This window comes from Marmota flaviventris, chromosome 1 (genome assembly GCF_047511675.1).
Source record: "Marmota flaviventris isolate mMarFla1 chromosome 1, mMarFla1.hap1, whole genome shotgun sequence".
NCBI classification, from domain to species: domain Eukaryota; kingdom Metazoa; phylum Chordata; class Mammalia; order Rodentia; family Sciuridae; genus Marmota; species Marmota flaviventris.
The window spans coordinates 135,289,462-135,309,988 of NC_092498.1; the positions used below are offsets into that span (position 1 = coordinate 135,289,462).

The 20,527-nt window shown below is 56.0% G+C and overlaps 1 protein-coding gene across 1 annotated transcript in view; it reads right to left on the reverse strand.

Annotated features, from left to right (window-relative positions):
* Nucleotides 1-392: 392 nt before the first annotated feature.
* The window catches only part of Dnah10 (dynein axonemal heavy chain 10), a 114,523-nt gene continuing 94,388 nt past the window's right edge, over nt 393-20,527 (reverse strand). The window contains exons 58-79 of the mRNA XM_034636786.2: nt 18,499-18,680; nt 17,389-17,525; nt 16,289-16,506; nt 14,748-14,969; nt 14,412-14,559; nt 13,240-13,519; nt 12,685-12,914; nt 11,728-12,001; nt 10,627-10,731; nt 10,137-10,291; nt 9,274-9,428; nt 7,633-7,816; nt 6,444-6,644; nt 5,687-5,896; nt 5,466-5,561; nt 4,628-4,799; nt 4,089-4,220; nt 3,701-3,912; nt 3,444-3,611; nt 2,195-2,375; nt 1,102-1,247; nt 393-765 (exon numbers count right to left, since the gene is read on the reverse strand). Of these exons, the coding sequence (XP_034492677.2) occupies nt 619-765; nt 1,102-1,247; nt 2,195-2,375; nt 3,444-3,611; nt 3,701-3,912; nt 4,089-4,220; nt 4,628-4,799; nt 5,466-5,561; nt 5,687-5,896; nt 6,444-6,644; nt 7,633-7,816; nt 9,274-9,428; nt 10,137-10,291; nt 10,627-10,731; nt 11,728-12,001; nt 12,685-12,914; nt 13,240-13,519; nt 14,412-14,559; nt 14,748-14,969; nt 16,289-16,506; nt 17,389-17,525; nt 18,499-18,680 (3,955 nt within the window). The 3' untranslated portion in view covers nt 393-618. The remainder of the gene's footprint in view (nt 766-1,101; nt 1,248-2,194; nt 2,376-3,443; nt 3,612-3,700; nt 3,913-4,088; nt 4,221-4,627; nt 4,800-5,465; nt 5,562-5,686; nt 5,897-6,443; nt 6,645-7,632; nt 7,817-9,273; nt 9,429-10,136; nt 10,292-10,626; nt 10,732-11,727; nt 12,002-12,684; nt 12,915-13,239; nt 13,520-14,411; nt 14,560-14,747; nt 14,970-16,288; nt 16,507-17,388; nt 17,526-18,498; nt 18,681-20,527) is intronic.

The window sequence follows — 20,527 nt, forward strand, 5'->3', positions numbered from 1 at the left end:
CACAGACCCAATGGGTTGGGCAAGGAGCTCGACAGCCCCACAGACCCAGCAGGCAAGAGGGCGCTGGAGGGGGGAGATGGCCGCAGGTGACTGGCTGTCACACACTGGGTGTCATGTGCATCAGCTCACGGGGGCACTGCCTGACCCTCAGTAGCCTCAGCCCTCTGGGCTGACACCTCTGAGAGAGGCCCCTGCTTGGACAGAAGCCCCTGTGGGAGTCAAATGAGGGGCTCACTCTGACTCTTAGTGTGGACTTTCTCAATACAGAGAATCCTTTAAAAAGCAATTTGGGGCTGGGGCAGGGGCTCGGGGGTGGAGCATTTGCCTAGCCTGTGAGGCCCTGGGCTCAATCCGTAGCACTGCATATAAATAAATAAAGGTCCACTGGCAACTAAAAACAAATATGTATATATTTTTTAAAAGCAATTTAAAAAATACAACCATTGAGTTAATTTAATGGAAAAAGATTCAAATACTGATTTTAAATGAAAGGAAAATCAGGGTCATCCTCCCTGCCCCCAAGGCCCCCCAAGGAACGACAGGACTGAGGGCTCTTCAGGGAGCAGCAACACTCAAGACTAGAACTCACGCATTGCCCTGGTTTCCTTCACCCCAGGGTTAGTCGCTATTCAGGGTGAGGCAGACCCCCTGCAGCACCCAGTGAGAAATGTGCCTGGTGGTAAAGAGGTCGGCCTCGAAGACCAGGCCGACCCCCATGGCGTTCCTTCTCATGGAGGTGGTGTAGACGGGCGTCCGGAAGGTGTTCTGCAAGGGAAGGGCAGGTGAGCAGTCGTGGAGGAGGAAGCTCAGGGCTGGAGAGAGGTTCAAAGCTGGGACCTGGCCCAGGCCACATAGGGGCTCTTGCAGCCCAACCAGATGCAACTACTTCCTGCCTCAGTGTCTGCAGAATTTCACAGGAAGGGAGGAAGGAGTCCCCACACCTCAGGTCTGAACTGCAGCCTGACACCTGTGCCCGTGGCTATTATCAGGTCCCCAAGGCTTCCCCAACCCCACAGAGGTTTCCAAAGGCCTGACAGTGGAAAGCACCTCATCTACCCCCAGGACAGAAGGGAAGGTGCTGGAGAGGTAGGAAGGCTTCACCTGCAGCTTCAAGCGGTGCACCTCAATGGGGATGATCTTCAGGATGGGCAGGTCCACAACCAGCACCTTGGGTTTGCTCTTGATCAGACATCCCCTTTCTATGTCCCAGTCAGCACCTTCTAGGTATAGTCCCGAGACAAAGCACCCTGGAGACAGTAGGGACAGGCCCAGATAAACAAGGAGGCCTCCGCCACCCTGCCAGTGGCCACTCCAGTGGTCACGCGGGTGGAACAGGCACACAACCTCTGCCCCGCCTCCTCACACATGCCTGGAACACAGCCAGGCCTTTCTCCATCACCTCTGCCCTGCCTGCCTGCCTTTGTAAGAGGAACAGTGGTCCACAAAGGAGTGGGCACAGGGTGGGCGCGCAGCCTCAGACCACCATGGGTGCTCAAGCTGCAGAGTTGAGTAGCACCAGGTCAGAGCTGGCAACCCAGCTCCTGGTGAGCCACAGCGGCTAGGGAGCCACAGAGAAAGTGCTCTCTGGGGTGACAGGCACATGAAGAAGACAATCCTTTAGCCCCAGAGAGTGGCAGCCAGACACGTGCCTTGCCTCTGAGCCCTGGCTGGGCTTCTGCCGCTGCCACCTAGGAGCTGCACCTTAAACCCCTCTCATGAAGCGGCAAGGGGGGTTCACTCCTTGCAGTTAAATGGCCTCTGGCCAAGGCCCCAGGGAAATGTGATTTCAGCTATTATTTTCATAGCAGTACTCAATGTCTTAGGGATCTGAAATCATGGTATAATATAATGGTTCCAACAGTTAGCCCATGCTGCCCTCTGGCTCCCCCCGTCCCTGGCCCCTGGAGGTTTATAGGGAAGCCACCCAGTGACCTTTGCAAGAACTAATTCTGACCTAGGAGCTCATTTCCCACAGGCTAGCATCGCACCCAGGCCTCCCCTGACATTAGCTCCAGGGCTCTCAGGGACACAGGTACTGGCCTCCTGGGCAGCAGGAAAGGGCACACGGACACAGCGATTTTTAAACATGGCCAGCCCATCGTGCCCCATACTGCAACTGCCCTTTGAATTCTGGGTGGCTCTGGGGGAGAAACCCCAAATAAGAGGCCAAGACTCCCTAACAAGCCAACCGTACCTTGTCCTGCCCGCTCATTCACCTCTTCTGCATCTTGGAACTTGGTCACTTGTGTGAACAGGGTGGACCGGTCCAGCGGCCAGCCGTTCTTCCGGCAGGTGGCCTGCACCAGGGCTGTGAGGTAGGACTCTGGGATTTGCAGCCCTGACAGCCACATCACAGGAGGCTCACCCTCATTGACCTGGAGAGAGGCAGGCAAGTGGTAGGAGCCAGGGCCACTGTCAGACGCCAGGGTCAGAGCTGGTCATGGAGGGTCAGCACAAGATAAAAGATGTATTCCACCTTGGCAGCAAATTGATGGTGCTGGCTTTGGTGGCCCACTGGGGAAAGGAGCTGGACCGTCACGTTCCAGGTGGGTTCAAACATAGCCACAGAAGGACCCAATCAATCTCCAGTAAGGTTCTCATCATCTTCAGGTGGGGAGCCCCAAGCCCAGGCACCATTACAGGCCACTGATGTTTGACCACATGAAAACCTAAAACTCTTCTGTGGAAAGGGTGCCACAGTCAAAGTCGAAAGGCTCTGGATGAGCTGGAGGAGCATGTACAACCTGGCGCCCAGAGGCCAACTCCTCTGATCCACAAAGAGCCCTTCAGCACCAGTGGAAAAGATGGAGTCCTCAGGAACAGCACAACTGAGAACCAAAACACAGCCCAAGAAAAATAAACGCAGACTGTGCAGAAACTCGTAAGATACACTCAGCCCACCACAGCTAGAGAAATGCAGAACAAGACAATCCACAGCAGTTTTCACCTGTCAGGGAGGCAGAGACCCAAAATATGGGGGGCTTCCCCTCCTCTAGAAAACCTCCTGACCACCAAAACCTGAAGGCACAGTCCTCAACCCTTCCCCCGCTGGAATGGACTCGTGAATACACTGGTGTGAGCATCCACAGACGTGCGTGCCAGCATGTTGCACAAACACACCACCAGAAACACGGGAAGTGACCACCTTGATGCCCATCGGAAGGAGAGTGGATGCCAAATATCTGTGAGGCATGATGCCTCAGTTCCCAAAAAGAGCCAGTGGGATTAGGGTGTGCTGGGCCAGAACGAGGCTCGAGGCTCACCCAAGTCGGGGTGCCCAAGTGAGCATGGGATGCTTCAGAGTCAAAGACGACGCAGGAAAAGAGCCCCACGTGCTTGTGGGACCCAAGGACATTCCTATGGCAATATTAACTCCTGCAGAGGTTGCTTCTGGGGACAAGGGCGGGGAGGCGGCTGAGGGAGGCAGGGTGGCTCCCACTTACCCACAGCGTGTACTGGCTGAACCGCCGCAGGAAATAGATCATCCAGTTCCCCAGGGACTTCAAGGTGTCCGGGGCCAGCTTCCTCCAGATATTAGGGATATGCCCAATAAAAAGAGACCTGGCGACATCATCTAGCTCATTGCTCATTCCGACCTCTCCAGCCAGGGCCTGTTGTGGAATCGAGAGCAACAGGCAGACTGCAGCAGAGATGCAGGAGCTGCAGGCCAACAGCTGGGCACACAGGGAGCAGCGCTCACCCTCTGAAGCTCCGCCAGAGACTTGCTCATCCGTGTCACGAGCTTGTTGAAGCGCCCCAGCTCCTGCAAGAGCACCACCGTGGTGGGCGTGATCCCTACACCCAGGTACTTCCGGATCTGGTCCAAGTCGAACACCTTGGGCATCTTGTTTTGGATGTCCTTGGCCACCTGGCTGATGTAATCATCGCGGCTGATGCCACTGCTGGATTCCCCTAAAAACCAGGACAAGTTTAGGAAAGCGAGCCATCTGGGTGGAGGAAGGCACGTCCCAAGCCCCTTAGTTCTTGGGAAGGCATCAGCCATGTGGGGAAGCTAAAAAAACCAACCAGGAGCCCCGAGCAGACGCCCAGGCCCTGACCAAGTTAAGGAGCCCCCAGAGCTCACTTACCCGTCTGTGGCTGCAGCTCCAGCAGGTGGGCCCACATGTCCCGAGCTGCCTGTGTGTAATACCCAATCTCGGCGTTGGAATGAAGGCCAAACACCTCAGGTGTGTTGGCAAGCGGGAGCGCCTCGATGGCTTCTGGAACCCCAGAGAACGGAGGCTGTACTGTCACCTGCCCTTGTTCCCAAGGGCCCACAGCACCCAAGTTCCCAGACGAGCAAGACTAATTTCCACGACTGAGTGGGCCATGTGTTTTTAAATAAAAATCCCAAACCAGCATGCACAGCAGTTCTCTGTTACAGAAATGAGCTGTGAGCTTCCCAGGGCCGCTATGTCCTTCCGGGTGGAATCAGTGACTGCCTCTGCAGACTAGGAAAAGCCCTCTGGGCTCCTAGCAGGCTGAACAGACCCCACCTGACCAACCAGGATGCCCCACCCCTGTCCTGATCAGAAAAGCCACCAAGACGACCTTAGGAAAGACAAGTTGGAATTTAGGGTCTCCCCAAAAAGCTTTAAAAATAGCTTTCATATCTGAGAAATCTCACCAACAAATTTATCCTTCACATCACCAATAGGGATTTTGTAGTCCACCTCCTTGTTCCGGAAGAAGTGGAAGGGCTGGAAAGTGTCAAAAATGAAGTCTCCCAGGTACTCGTCCATGTAGGTGGTCAGAATGCGGCGGTCGAAGCTGTCGATGGCGCGTCCTCCATACATGACCTGCGGCCAGAGCCCGTGAGCTTGGGGGATGCACACCCCACTGCTGCACCTGGGCTCCTGGCTCCAGGGGCCACTGGCTTGCCACAGTGAAGACCCACTCGGCCCCGTGAGTCTCCTGCCAGCTCAGCCCCTGTGCAGCTCCAGCCCATGGGTGCAGAGGGTTTGTCTGCAAGACGTGCAGTACCCCCCTGACTTCCCAAGGGCAGAGACCAAAGTGAGGAGCATCCTCGGGAAGGGCTGGACCAGTATGTCCCTGACAGAGTCCCCAACGCACATCAGACAAACAGGGAAAAAAAAGAAAGCAGCCACTGTGTCTTCAGCATTGGGGCCACTGTCTGAACCAAGTATAGGCCACCAAGACAGCTTCCCAGCCACTCCTGGAGGGCCATGGTTTCCAGAGCCCAGAGCCCAGGACGAAGGTGCCCGTGCTGTGCCCAGGTGTGGCTAGCAGAGCACTGCTGACACCTTGAGGAAGCCTGGCATGAGCCCCGGGCCATGAATCTAGCTCAGGAAACCCCCACGTGACTGCAGGTCACCGAAGACAGAACAGCTTGGTGGCGAGTGGGGGTATTTCACCAGGACCTTAGGGGAGGGGAACAGAAGCAGGAAGGGATTATCCAGGGCTTCCCGGCCACGCACAGGGGCTGCTTCCCCAGGAGCTCCTACCTCCCCGATCAGGTACTTGAGGCTGCCCCAGGGGATCCGAGGGTCCTGCTGCTGGAAGGCTTTTGTTAAGTACGTGTTCAGAATTTCCATGCAGACCTTGAGAGAAAAGGAACAGGCGGTCACAGTAAACTAACAAGGCCTCGAACCGAGCCCAGACGGCTGAACAGCCCGCGTGGGCCAGCCCGGGAACAGGGGCAGGAGCCGCAGCCCCGCACGCTTGCCTGGAAGTCGGACTCGTTGAAGTCGTAGGACACGTTCCAGCCGATCTTCCCGAACTTCCTCCTCTCCTGCACCACGGCGTGGAAGAAGGCCAGCACGTAGACCAGGGGCTTGAAGGCCGTGTGCGGGCACTGCTCCAGCATCTCGGGTGAGATCTTGAAGTAGGTTGCCCGCATGTTCAGTTTGAGCCCATTGGGTGGCTCCGTGACAACCTGCAGAAAGGACGAGGAGGCAGACCTAGATGGAAGCCATGGACCCGTGGACGCAGCTCTGAAGAGGGGGCAAGCCAGAGGTCATGGCTTGTCCTCCTCCCCTCACAGCAAGTCCCTCGTCCAGGGCACAGGCAGAGAAGGTGCAGGACAGGAGCTGGCGGAGAAGCCCACCCCACTCCCCCCGAAACCCAGATCCTCAGCTGTCAGAATGAAAGTTAGGTCTTCCCTCCACCTGCCCCAGGAAGGGAGATGACGAGACCTCCCTGAGAATAAATCCACCAGGTGCATAAACCACCGAGACCTCCCGCCACTGCTGGGCCCTGCAGGCTGCCATGGTCTGTCCTCAGAGATACAGGGGAGCTTCAGGACACGTGAGGCTCGTGACAGCCACCAGACACCACCAGAGCACTTGCAGGGTGGGTCAGGGAGGCAGGTCACAAGCCCCACCTCCAGCACTTCCTCTGGAGAGGCAGAGATGGGGCCAGAGATGGGGCACCCAAGCACCCCCCAGCAGACGGGCAGCCCTCTCTCTGCCTGTCCTGCAGACCTTTAAGGACTTCTGCAGGATCCCAATGGGGAAGTCCCTGGTGGGGTCAGTGGTGAGCCACAAGCGGAAGTCTGGGTGGGGCTTGGTGATCCTCTCCAGGGACTTCTCCAGCTCTTTCAGCCACTTGACCAGAAGGTGGCAGTTCTGCAGCATCAGCCACTGCCCACGAGCCACCGCTGTCTCCAGCAGCTGCAGGGCCACCTGCACGGAGGGAGCGGGAGGGGAGCGTGGGCGTCCCAGAGCCACCAACTCTGCCCACAGGCAAGGGGTGCCCACTCCACAGAGGACAGCGGAGCCAGCGATACCAGAGCAGCTGTTGGAGACTCTATCTCCTTGGGGTTTCCTGCAGCCACAGCCCGTCCGGCCCTCATGACCTCCCCGGCCCCAGAGCACCAGCTTCCCACACAGCTGCACCTGGAACTCCCTGAGCGGGCACCAAGCTCCACCACCCGCCAAGATGGGCAGGGCCCTGAGTAGAGAACAACCCCAGAGCCTCCCAGGAGGAGTTCAGAGGGAAAGCAAGCCCCCCACTCAATAAAATCTTGGTTTTTGAAATGACTTCAAACTGACGTGATGGCTGACTTTAAAATCGCTTCCATTGGTGGGTGGCGCCCACGGCTCCTGACACTGTCACCTCACAAGGGCTGCCAGCAGCAGAAACATTTGCCAGAGCCTCGCAGACAGACCACAGCAGAGCTGGGACCTCATGTGTGACCACCATGCTCACCGTCCAGCTCCGTCCCATGCTGCACTGCACTTGTGGGGCAAGTTCTAACTGGGTGTGATGTGGTACAGGACCCAGCAAAGACTGAGGCAAAGCAAGCTCAAGGCCCCGAGGACTGGCAGCCATGCCCCTGTTCCATCCTGCCCAGCGCGGTCCTGGGTGCGGCACCCCTCACCCACTTCCTTAGCCAGGCATCACAACAATCCTGATCCCCAGGGGTCATGGCAGGGATCCAGGGAGAGAATGAGTGTGAGAAGGCTCTGACAACAGCGGAGGGCAGGGTCTCTTAAGGAGGCGGGATTCCAGCTATTCATGTGGTCACCTTCCAGCACTCCTTCTCTGCCCTGGGTGGGAAACCATCAACCCAGGTGCAGAGGGGGCTCTCAGCTTACATCTCAGCTTACATCTCTAAAGGAGGCCAGGATCTCACCTAAACTGCCCTTGTCCCTTCCAACCACAGATTACCTTTTCTTGACCTTGACCCATTGCGAGAAATTTGAGGCGGTTTCCTCCAAAACCAGTCCTCTCGGCTAGTTTCATGAGGTCGCTGGCAGGGTCGGAGCCAGGACTCAGGATAAACACAATGGGCGACATGGGCGTGCTCTGCTCAAAAATGCCTTCAAAGCTGATCATCGGGGGCTGCACATACCTGGGGAAAGAAACAAAATTGAAAAACCCTCCCGGAGGGCAGCCCAGGGCCAGGGTTCACCCATCTGATCAGTGCCATCTCTCCCAGAGTCCAGAACTTCTGACTATTGCATGGTCCTGGTTTGAGAATCTAGTTTTCACAAGCGTCTCCATGGTGGATGGTTAACTGGGGACAGGGGCTTCCCCGGCTCCCATTAGCACAGGGCATGTGCATGTCTGGGTGCCCTGCCCTGCCTTCCAGGTACACGTGCCCCTGGCACAAAACCCAAGACTGCGGTCAACAGTTCCACAGGCAGGCCCACATCTGGATGGCTTATTTTTTTTTTTTTAATTAGTTGCTGCTATATGGTTTGGATACAGTCTCTCCCCTAAAGGTTCACGTGCTAGAAGCTTGGCCCCCAGTGTGACGTTATTTTGAGGCTGTGGATGCTCAAGAGGTGGGAGCTCCTTCCAGGAGGTCAGGTCACGGGTACCACCTTTGGAGGGGGTGAACATAGTTCTCCTTGCAGGAACCAGGCACTTCTCACAAGAGGGCCTGTTGTAAAGTGAGGTCCCCCATATGCTTGGGTCCATTACCATGTGGCTGGGTCCCCTCCTGCCTGTCTCTCGTCGTGACACAGTCAAAGGGGCTGCTGCAAGATGCAGATGCGATGCCATTTGGACTTTCCAGACCCCAGAGCCAAATCAATCTCTGTTCTTTGTACATTACCCAGCATCTAGTATTTTGTTACAGCAATTCAAAATAGTGATTTGCCAACACAGAAAGAAGGGGAGATTCATGTTTAAAAAAAATCTGAATTTCTAGCTCCTTTCAGAGATTTAAAGGTTCAAATCACTCAGCCCCATTGCCACCTGCTATGGACAGGAGCTCAGGGCAGCTGCCCCTGTGGCCCGGACTTGACTCCAGTTTGCCCCAGCGCCCCCAACCCCACCTCATCCCTCATTCCCACAGCCCGTGGGACACAAGGGCACAGCTACACCTGCAACCTGGAGGGATCTGTCTGGCGCCACGCTCAGCTTGGAGCTGTTTGTCTAGTATGGTGCCACCAGGTGCGTTGGCCCCTGAGCACCTAGAAGGTAGCTATCCCCTGACATGTGCTGTGGCAAGTTCACCCAGGATTTTGAAGACTAAATGCCCCCCTCAAGCCTATAAAAATCTCAATGAGGTTTATATTGATTACATGAAAAGTTAATGCTTTAATATATTCAGTTATGCGTACTACTCATATGTCGTTAGTCATTAATTAAAAATAAAATATCAAAATTTCATCTGTTTCTGTCCAAGTGTGGCTACTGGAAAATCAGAAGTGAAGAGTACAGCGGTGTTTGTCCTGGCAAGACCCTCAGCCACTGCGCACAGACCAGGCTCACAGTTCTCTGCTTCCTGGGAGTCCAGGTGGAGGCGATACCAGACATCCCAGCCACAGGAAGGACCACAGAAACAGAAGACACACTTACTTCTCCCCCATGATTATGGTCACATAGTCTGTCACCGCCCGATACACCCGGTCCACACGGAAACAGCGCAGAATAAGCAACCTCTGGAAAGGAGTGATGCGTTTATCGTAATTCAAGGGAAATGGGAACTGCTCTAGCGAGTCCAAGTCGTACCACTGGGAAAAGCAAGGAAAAAAAAATCATTATGACATCAACTCAGAAATGACGTAGGCCACCATTACCATGAGAGGGCCACATCTTTTTTTTAAAATTTTTTAGTTGTAGTTGGACCCAATACCTTTATTTTATTTATTTTTATGTGGCGCTGAGGATCGAACCCAGGGCCTTGCATGTGGCTAGGCGAGTGCTCTACCAATGAGCCACAACCCAGGCCACCACATCCCATCTTGAGCTTTAATTTTCTAAATCAGAACTGTGAACATCAGAAAGGGAGGAACCAGGTTTCCTTCCCTGTGGTTTTCCTGGTGCCCATCCAGGGATGCGGTACCTGGCAGATGCTCAGTAAGTGTCTCCTGGATGGACAGATGGATGGATGGAGGGAGGGATGGGTGGGTGGATGGAGAAATGGATGGATGGAGGAATGGGTGGATGGACAGCAGAATGGATGGATGGAGGGATGGGTGGATGGACAGATGGACAAATGGATGGACGGATGAATGGACAGACAGATGGACGGCAGATGGATGGATGGTCCTTCTACCCAGCTAACTGAATTGAACAAAGGAGAATTTCACCCTGGAGTGAGCGGGCATGGACTACACTCTGAATGGGGTTTTCAAAGGAAATTCTCACTCCCAAGGGGCAGGTATGGTTAGCTGGAGGTTGCTGGCAGGTGGAAAAGGGGAGAGAAGATGTGGGCTCACCTCCTTCCAGAGGGTGATATTATCCTCCACGTCACCAGGAAGCTGCCCAAACTTATTGGAAAACATTTCTGATAGAAGAATGACGTCCTCCCACCCCTGGTCGGACAGCCATGGGCAGGGCTTCTTCCTCTGGCTCTTCTCCAGGGAGATGTTTCCTGAGATGAGAAGAGAAGCGAATGCCCTGGTGCTGCCCATGCCCAGCAGGCAGCTCAGCAGCTGGGCTCCTCTGGCTTAGGGGGAAAGTCTGCTTCCCAAGGAGGCAGGGTGGGCGTCCCTGTCACCAACAGCACAACAGTACTGCTGCGCCCCCAACCCCCAGGCAGGGCGGATGCTGTGAATAGAGCCACAGCCACTTCAGAGGCCGGAGTTACCAGCAGGAGCATTTAAGAGGCAGCGAGTGGGTGGTGATGGCACCTGTTATAACCAAGGAGCCCTGTGAGCCATGCTGCCGAGGAGAGACTGGGAAAAATGAAGACAGGCAAATAATTACCTTTTAAAAAGAAATCCAATTCTTCCTGGGGGATTTTTCCCTCGGCTTGCTCTATCTTGATGGTCATATTGAAGGAAAAGAGTAACTTGTGCTTCTCGAACAGCCCTGCAGAGACGCCACAAAGGGTGCTTCTAAACCACCTGGGCAAATGCGGGAGTCGGGGCGGACCCTGGGCCTGCAGGGCCTGAGGGGTGACTCTCTGGCCCTTCACAGAGAACATCTGCCGACCTGTCCCAGAGACACAGGCTGAAATACTCACAGATCGATGGTCCCAGTAGGAAGCTGAGGGTTAAAACAGCCCTGGCTGGAGGGGGTGTGGGAGGACCCTTAAATGATTCTACTTTTTAGATTCAAAATTTTCCATGACAAAAAGTTTTTAAAAATTAGGAGGTGAAAATCAGGAATGCCACTTTGGAAAAGAGTTTAGCAGTTCCTTAAAAAGCTAAGCAGAGCTACCACGTGACCCAGTACTCCCACTCCTAGGTATACACAAAATCTAGAGAATTCAACACATGTTCAGGCTGGGAGTGCAGCTCAGGGTAGAACATGGGACACTCATAACACACAAACAAACACACACACAGGTTCACACAGAAACGTGAATGTGAATTCCACAGCAGCATTATCCTAAGAGCTAAAAACCACGAATAGCCCATATGTCCATCCACCAACAAACGGACACAAAATGCACCCTACCCAGACAAGAGGACAAGCATTCAGCCACAGGAAGGGTGGATCCCGCTACGGACTTCCAAGTGGACACACCCTGAAACTGTGCTCCGTGAAGAAAGGAGAGCCACCCAGTGTGTTCTGTTGATGTGAAATGCCCACCAGAAGCAAATCCACGGGCTCAGAAGGTAGGTCAGGGGCAGCAGGGTTAGGGGAGAAGTGGGTGTCGAGGGGCAGGGGTCTCATTTCTGGGCTGATGGAGTAAACAGCGGCCATGGCCACACAACTCTGAATCCAAAACAGACTGTGGACTCCTCCTAGGGCATGAATCACGGCTCTCTAAAGGGCTGTTCCAGACACTGGCCTCAGTAGGTCTCGGTAGGTGAAGTGTCCGCACACCTGCCCCGGGGCAGTGGGGGAGGCCTCGCTCACCTGTGCAGCCGTAGTTGTAGATGTTGAAGGTCAAGGTGTCCATGATGTTCTTGAGCCGCTTCATGAGGATAGAATCTGGCAGCGATTTCTTCAGGGACAACCTGAAGACCTCCAGGAAGGCGCTCAGGGAGTACTGGTACATGGAGTTCACCAGCGCCATCTCGGACAGCACGAAGAACAGGATGGCCCCCCTCCTGGCCGCCGGCCGGTAGCCGTCCCGCAGCCTGTCAATGTCCAGGGCTGTCTTCTCCGCCAGCTTGAGCTTGTCTGATACCTGAGAAAAGGCCCAAGTCATCCTGGACACAGCCAGGAAGACCCAGAGGACAGGGCAGGGCAGGGGAGGGGACGGCAGAGAGGACCATGCAGTGCTTGTGGAACCCGCAGGGGCCCAGGGTGTCCTCTCTCCTAGGAGACCTGGTGGGCGTTCGTAATTGAATGGCCGACTAGAGCCCCCGGTTACAGCTGCTGGCTTCCACTTGGAGACTCACTGCCCCCTTCATTCCACAGGAGGGCTCCACCCCAACTCCACCCCGGGTTGTTTTGGGTGGTTTGGTGACTCTCAGGACATTCAGGACAGAAACAGGAAAAGATCCCACTTATGCCCCTGGACTTAAACCTGGGCGGACATGAGGCCACACTCATGTGAGGCCAAAGCTGGCAGAGAGTGGAGACCAGTCCAGGGGTGAAGAAGAAGGGACGGTGGCTCTGCCCTGCCCGACTCTTCTGCTTTCTGAGCTGATGACCCTGCTCTTGACGCAGGCCAGGTAAAGCCAGGTTTCTCCCGCTCTCCACTGGAGGGTCCCTGGGGCACCGTCATGATCCCCCTCCCTGCAGCACACCCTGATAGACGAGCCCCTCCTCATCAGCCAAATCCTCAGAAGAGTCAGAGCCAGAGCCTGCTGAGTGCTGAGAGCCCGCCCAGCTTGGACCCCCCGCTCCACGGCCAGTGGCGCACACCTCCGTGGCCTTGGACTTGGTGTCCTCCAGGGTCTGCACCAGCTCCACGTTATCCAGCATGTTCCCAGTGGAGGTGGCCAGTTCCCGGAGGAGGGAGTCCTCCAGGTCCTTCAGCAGGTTCTTGTTCTCACTCGTCTCCTGGATGAGATGCTCCCGCTGCTCCTCCAGCTCACGCCTCTCGAAGGCCACCAGCACGCTCAGCAGCTGGTCCTCCAGGCCCTTCAGTGTGACTGTGGGGACAGGGAGTGGCCCTCACATCTGCACCCAGCTCCAGGCCTGCAGCACCTCTCCCATGAGAGCCCAGGGCAGGTCAGAGACACAAGGACGCAATGGCTCCCCGCCCAGCACAGAGGCCACCTCTCCTCCTCCAGGTGAGAACACCTGACTCCCAAAGGCCTGGGGCCTTCCAGGTGTCGCCCACCCGAGAGCTAACCCTGAAGATGTGCTTATGAAGGAACTGTCCAGGGTCACCAGCGAAGAGCAGCCCAGGAAGGCCTAGAGGGGACTGGTCTCAGCGGGAACCCCCTAACCTCACCAGGCTCCGTCTGCTCTTACCGGTGTAGTTGATGACCATGGCCTTTCCAAACACCGATGGGCTGTACCTGGGGTTGGCCAGCTTGGTGTTCAGGTAGAGCCTGAAGTTGGAGTCGTAGTCGACCTCCTTGTCCCCCAGGATGATGAACTGCCGCCCCTGCGTGTACTTGATGTTTTTTTCTAGGACATTGTCAATCACAGGGTCGATGTACTCATCCACATCATGGAAAAGAAAAGGGGTCCCATACTTGATGGACATCTCCAGCTGTTTCAGAAAGTCGGAGTCGTTGAAGGACGCCACCTAGAAGACAGGGGCAGGAGCTGAGAGCCGCACACCTGCCCTTGCCAACTGTGAGGCCAAGCGCTGCGCAAGGGGGTGACTACACCCAGAAATGGAGGAGCCAGGGGCTGCAGGAAGAATCAGGAGGGAGCAAAGACCAGAAAGATAAGGACACAGGAAAGCCGAAAGCCATTAACTTGATCATGAGTTCAGCAGGACATGTCGGGCCTGGGGACCCTAGTCCTGGGTGCACACCCAGAGAACCCAGGATACTCATCCCTGGGCACAAACGTGCGCAGCGACCTTGTTCAGGAGCCTCAAAGCAGAACAGCCCAGGGCTTTTCAGTGGATGGATGATAAACCAACACAGCATGTCCACCCTGTGGAGGGACTCGGCCATGGGACAGGCAAAGCACTGTCACAGGGGCAACATGGAGGAACCTCCAGGACACCAGGAGGCCAGTACTGCAGGAGCCACTCACACGACAGGGGCACGAGAGGCGAATCCACAGAGGGAGACACCATCATGGTCACCAGGGTCTGGTGGGGCCAGTGCAGGGGAGGGCTCAGCGGGACCATCACCAGGGGATGCAGCATTTTCTCTCATGGTGACAAGTCTTCCAAGGCTGACCAGAAACTGTCATGCAACTCTGTCAACGCACCAAGCCCGCCGGGCTGCACCCTTTACGTGGGTGAATGGTGAGGTGTGTGGGTCCCACCTTGGGTCAAGCTGCTGCTCCCACCCCACCTGCGATCACGACCCCACCCAGGCTCCAAAAAGCAGCGAGGGAGTGTTGAGGGCCCATCCCAGGAACGCACGGGTGGGCAGCGGAGGGCAGCCACATCAGGCCAGGGGGGCGGAGTCTCACTTGGCCTGGGTCGGGGGCGGGGCGGGCCCAGGGACCAGGCCTACCCGCAGGTTGTTCCTCTCCTCCTTTCTCTTGATCCAGTTGAGCGCCTGCTGCTGGGGGTCGATGCAGAGGGGGAAGCGGCTGGCCCGGGTGGTGAGGATGCCATTCTGCACGGAGAGTTCGTCGGGGGGCAGGCCCTGGGAGCCCCACCTGAGAGGGACGGCCAGAGGGAGACTGACCTCTCCCACCACACTGTGACCCGATGGCGAACGGAGATGGGATGAACCTTCCAGAACCCATCTACTGACCCTCAGGCTGCTCAAGCCTCCTCAGAAAGCTGCCGTCCCCACCCAGGCAGACCCTAGCTTGATCCCCTCCAGCCCAGGGGCACCCCACACCTGCTGATCTCAACGTCATCTGTGAGCAGATTCTCTAGTCGGAAAGGCTGGCTCAGGGGGATCTCCCGCCTCAGGATGTCGCTCTGCCACACCTGATTGACCATCTCGTCCCGGAACTCCCAGGTGAAGGCGCCCTCATAGCTCAGGAAGGCCGCGCACAGCAGACAGTCCCCCAGCAGCTTCACCCGCCGGTGCTTGAGCTCCTCCAGGTCTTTCAGCCACCTGGTGGGAGAGGAGGCTGCTCTGAGGGCTCCCCTCCCGCCACCATCCCAAGAACAGTCTGCGGACTCCTCTAGATATTCCAGAGTGCGTGATAGGTCATTCTAGACTATGGTTTCCCTGAGGTTAAGGTTTAGGAGAGGAAGATGCTCATTACCTGATGTGACGCACTGAGCTATGCTACCACACTCCACAAAGACGTACAAACCTGTGTGTCAACTTCAACAAACACGTTTGCTAGAACAGGAGGAGGAGGAGGAGGTCGTTTAAAATCAGAATAATACACAGATGCATTTTTCGACTGTCATCTCATGCAAGAAGACTCCAAAGAGGAGCAGATAAACGAAGAGTGGACCTCAGTTCTCCACAACTAAAGAGGCACTAAGAACAACTACAAGAACATTCCAGAAGGACCCGCTCAACAGGGCCAGCCAGAGGGAAACATTTTTAGGGAGACTCTTTTCTCCTATAAAGGGAGCTTGCCAGCGTTTCCCTGCTCAGCCCACCGGCATTTTGAAAGGCAGGTTCAATTCCAGGACCCTGCACAGCTGGAGCTCCGGCAGGGGCTCAGTAAACCTTAGTGGGACTCTATAATCTCAACCTGTTTACCAGGTGGTAATCCCACTGCTTCAAACCCCTTAATTCAAGACAGTACTAAGGCCAGCACAGTCAAGAGCTCAGGTCCTACCTGGCAAGAGAGTTCTACCCAGGACCCAAGAGAGCGAACGCTCCACTTGGCCTCTTACAGTCAGTACCCAGAGTCTTACAGGTTTTAGGGATACTGGAAATTGTTTCCCAGAAGCAGAAAATAGTTTCCAGTGCTTTATACATCACACTTATGGATGCCAGATTAGAAACAATCATCCTGTCTCATGGAAAAGCATGGCCAGTCTCACCCACAAATATCAAACAGCCCCACCCACTTCAGATTGAGCCTAGGACCGACAACAGCTGTACCCTTAAAAATTACCTCTGCAGTGACAGAGGTGGGCCCCTCTTCTCATGTCCTTTAGAGGCACCCAGGGGTTAAAGGTCACCAAGAAGTCCACATACCCTAAACCTCGGACAACTGCTGGATGCAATAGTTTTCTCCAGGTCTCTGACCTGCACTGGCTCCTTCAACCCTTAGTGGGTGACTCCATAAAAAGCCCATCTACAAAACGGCCCTCGGCCACCTCAACCATGACAACCACAAAACAACTCATCACGTGGTTTTTGCAATGGAAACACAAGGTGAAAGGGAGAATCCACAGGGAAGGGGATGGTGCCCACCAAGTCCCGTGGGGCCCTGCTCGTCGGGTGGGACAGATGCGCAGGCTGACCTGACGTTTTCTGATCCTAGACCCGAGATGAGTTTGTCCGCGGCAATCAGCCGCCTCTCCATGATCTCGGCTTCCTCCTGGAGCTTCTGCTTCTCGAGGATGGCGGCCTCGTACTTGGCCCCCAGCGCTTCCAGTTCTCTCTGGATCGCAGCCAACTCATTCTGGATCTTTTCCAGTTCCCGTTTAGTGAGGTAGAAATTCCGCTCCAGCCGGGCCACCTAAGTGAAGACAAACTGCAGGTCATCTCAAGGGACCATGGGGGGCAGTGGTCAGAGGGTTGCGGACCTGGGCGGTGTCCACACTGCACTCCTTAGTAGTTCCAACCTATGACTCTATGCCACATTCAGACGCGAGGCTTCTTTTCTGAGTTACCCCCTCAAATGCCATCTGCAAAAGTTCTACATCCCTTGGCAAAATGACATCCTGTACCCAGGACAGCAGATGGCTGGATCTTCATGGGTACTGAGGTCATAGTGAGAGGACACTGTGGTTCTGAGTCAAAAACTCAAAAGAATACACTGGGAACCAGACTGGGCTTACTAGTGGTCCTAAGTTTTCTGAGTAAAAAAAAATTCTGCGTTAGAAAGCACTGTCAAACCAGGACTCAAAATAAAGAGCTCGGCCTGATCTCGTTGTTTCTAGGGTTCTACATGTTATTTCACCCCAGTTGTTCTCAACTGGGCTGATATTATCCCCCAAAACACGGCAACATCCAGAGACATTTCTGGATGTCATAGCCTGAGGGCAAGGCCAGGGACACCACTACACATCTATGAAGCACAAGGTGGCCCCTAAAGAGCGAGCTGGCCCTCCCCCAAAGCCCAGAGCCCAGGCTGAGGAGCTCTGCTCCGCCCTGAACAGTGACACGGACACATTCCTCCCACACTTTTGGCAGGAAATTGGAAGACCTTCCACAGCCGGCCGTGTCCACTCCTTCGACGTCTAAGCAAGCTGGATTTCAGGGCCACCATGTACTGGGGGAAATGTTCACAGGTTTCTGAATCTGCCAGAACTCTCCCAGCAAAGCTGCGGCCACGTCAATCCTGACTCTAAGACGTTGTAGACGGTGGTGACTGGTCTCGAGGCGGAGGGGCGGTTACCTTTTCTCTCTTGGGCTTGATCTCCCTGAAGACATCACAGTAGCCCATGACGGCCTCCACGAACTTGAGCATCCCCAGACCAGCTTTGCTCACGGCCTCCATTTCCTCAATCGTGGTATTGAGGGTCTTCAAGAGGCCTAAAGTCAAAGACCCCAACCCCACAGGCTTAGCGTTGGGGAAAACAAAACCGGAAATGAGCCTATTGACAAAGGAAGGGAAACTGGCTCCTTATTCCTTGGTGACACTGGAGCTGAACCCAGGCAGCTCCATGGGAGCGGCAAAAATGAGTCTCACACACATGGCATTTAAGATGTGTGTGGGGGCACAGCCACTGCTGTTGGGATGTCCCTGGACCCAGGGGCCTCCGGGTGACACTCAGGAGCCTGGGAACCAGCGTGTCAAGGGGTCTCATGACTGAGCACACGGTGACCAGGCACAGGCAGCTGACTGGGACTTGGGGGCCACTCTGGCCTCCACCTGCACCTCATCCCAGGTCCTCTCCCCGAATGGAAGCCACTCACTCGGGATCAGGCAGAGGGTACACTTGGGATTGGACACTCACTGCTCTTGTCTGTGTCTGGTTGCTTTTGCTTCTAATGGGGTGAAAGGAGCCCTTGGCGTTGGGTCTGAGGGGACCGTGACAGTATGAACCTGCACTGCTTTTTACACAGCTGTCCTTCCGCCTAACCGAGCGCGAGAGCCGAGCGCCCGGCAGGGGCAGGAGTCAGCCCAAGGGAACTCGGTGTCTGTGAACCAAGGCACAGTGCTGGCTCTGGGAGACATTGTCCCCTGCCCACTGCCTATTCTGAGGGGTCCATGGAGACTTTACTGGGGGGAGTCAAGGTTAGACCGTGTGCACTGATGGGACACACAGAGGACAGGCCAGTCCCAGCAAGATTGTTTCCTGCTGCCCAGCCAGCCAGGCAGGGGCCATCCGCTTCCTCTCTCCCTGCCATTCTCCTCTGGGGACAGTCAGTAGGCTGTCCACCTGCAGGACAGTGGTGACCCTCTGATCTCAGGGAAGGCCTGCCCCTGGTAAGCCCCCTGCCCTGCTGCCCGTCCTCTATAGGGTGGGGGCAGCCCTAGCTGGCCGCACATCCCCACACTCACCCTTGATGCTTTTAACCTGGCTCTGGGAAATGGAGTCGAAGTCGAGCTCCATCAGAGACCGCAGGAAGTTGGGGTCGGACATCATGCCTTTGGCGGTCTTCCAGTTGAGCTCCTTGTAGCCCTTTATGATGAGGATGCACTCGCACACCGTCTGCACCTGCCTCGGGGGCTTGGCAAAGGACCTGGCAGGGATGGGAGCGTGTGTGGGTCTCATGGGGGTGTGGCTGGATCTGGCCGGTGCTCACTCCAGGAATGAGTCTGAGAAGCCAAGGACACCAGGTCCCCCCCACACACACATGGGGTCCTGGGTAGGAGCTCTAAGGGCAGGGACAGGCCCCCTGTCAGGTTGGATAAGGCTCCTGGAACCCAACTGAGCCTCAGAATCATGGGGGTGGGGACAGGCGTTAAAATACCAACCCAGGCCACCCTGTGCAGCCAGGTCCATAGGTTAGAGCAGAGTCTGGGAACTTGCCTTTTAATTACACCCCCCATGACTACTTAGATTAAGTGGTGGCTGCATCACTACTGTCTTTATCACCATCAACACCATCATCTTCCTGTTTACTAGGTAAGAAACAGGCTGTGGGCACTGGACCACCCCGTGTTCACACAGCTGGGCTGGAGCTGGGCCCACGCTCTGGCTCCTCCAGGATTTGGCCCTCATTGACGTCTATGGCCTCAATAGACTTACCTGCTTCTCCAGCACCAGGCGCCCTGAGTCCCCCAGAGAACCAGAGCCCAAAGAAACAAGAGACAGAACAGCATTGGTGCAAAGCTCCAGCAGGGCCCAGCAGGCCACAAGGTGACTTGCTGGTGCCGGGGCCACCAGGCAGCTGCAGAAGGTGCTGATCTCCAGACAAAGCTGTGAGGAGACAGCGAGAGGAGTGGGACGCAGGAGCCCAGGAGGGGAGAGGGAGGAGCAGGAGCCCAGGAGGGGAGAGGGAGGAGCAGGAGCCCAGGAGGGCAGAGGGATGAGGGAGCCCAGGAGGGGAGAGGGATGAGGGAGCCTAGGAGGGGGAAGGGAGGAGCAGGAGCCCAGGAGGGGAGAGGGAGGAGCCGGAGGGGCATGGGCCTCAGGAGGGCCTGGAAACAAGGTGTGGCCTGGCAGGTGCCCAGACTCCAGTGTGGTGCTCTAGGAGGCAACCCCAAGGAGGTGGGGAAAGAGGGAGAGCTGGAGGGGGGCCAAGCTGACCAGAGAGCAGGCTGGAGACCCCATCCTGGCAAAGCCCCCTCCCAGACCTTGCAGATAGGCCGGGACAGAGGGGCATGGGCTCAAGGACAAGCCAGGGCAAGTGTGGGGCAGGGGAGGGGCAAACAAAAGTCCAGCTCTCAGCCTGTGATTACAGTGATGACCCTGAGTCACCAGAGAAGGGGTTGATTGTGCTAGCGTTTGCTGCTTACAAAAGCAGGGGACACTGCCAGCTGGCTTTGAGAGGTCTCCTCCAGGCCTGGTGAGAGCCAACCCTGGGCCACTGCTCCCAGTAACCAGGGAGGCAAGGACCAGCAAGATGTTTCCAGACATAAGATGGAAAGAGCTGTGGTCCAAGTGGCCAGGTCCTGAGCCCGTGGGCGAGTCAGGGCCCAGCCAGAGGCCTCAGCGTTCCAGCCAACACAGTGGGGACGTGGAACCAGGCCCTTCCAGCTCCAGACTCTGAGTCGGTGAGGTGCCAGGTGGCTGAGATGTCTGAAAGGCTGAGGCTGCAGATCAGAGTAGGATTCCCTTCTTCCTCCAAAACAAACTCGGGGGTGGGGGAGATAAGACTATCGCTGCCCTCCTGAAGAAAGAACCATCGCAAGCCCCACTCCCCATATCCCCCTACATTACCCCAGGCTCGCCAGCCACCTGCTTTTCCCTGAGCCAAGCTCTCACCACCTTGGAGAGCGCCCCCTGGAGCCAGGAGCACAGACTGCAGGCTCCTGTGGCCGGGCGGGACTGCCTGGCCCAATGCCACCAGCCCCAGGGCCTGTTCAGGGTGGCAGGAATTGGATCCAATGACTACGGAATAAATGGAAGGAAGAAAAGCACAAT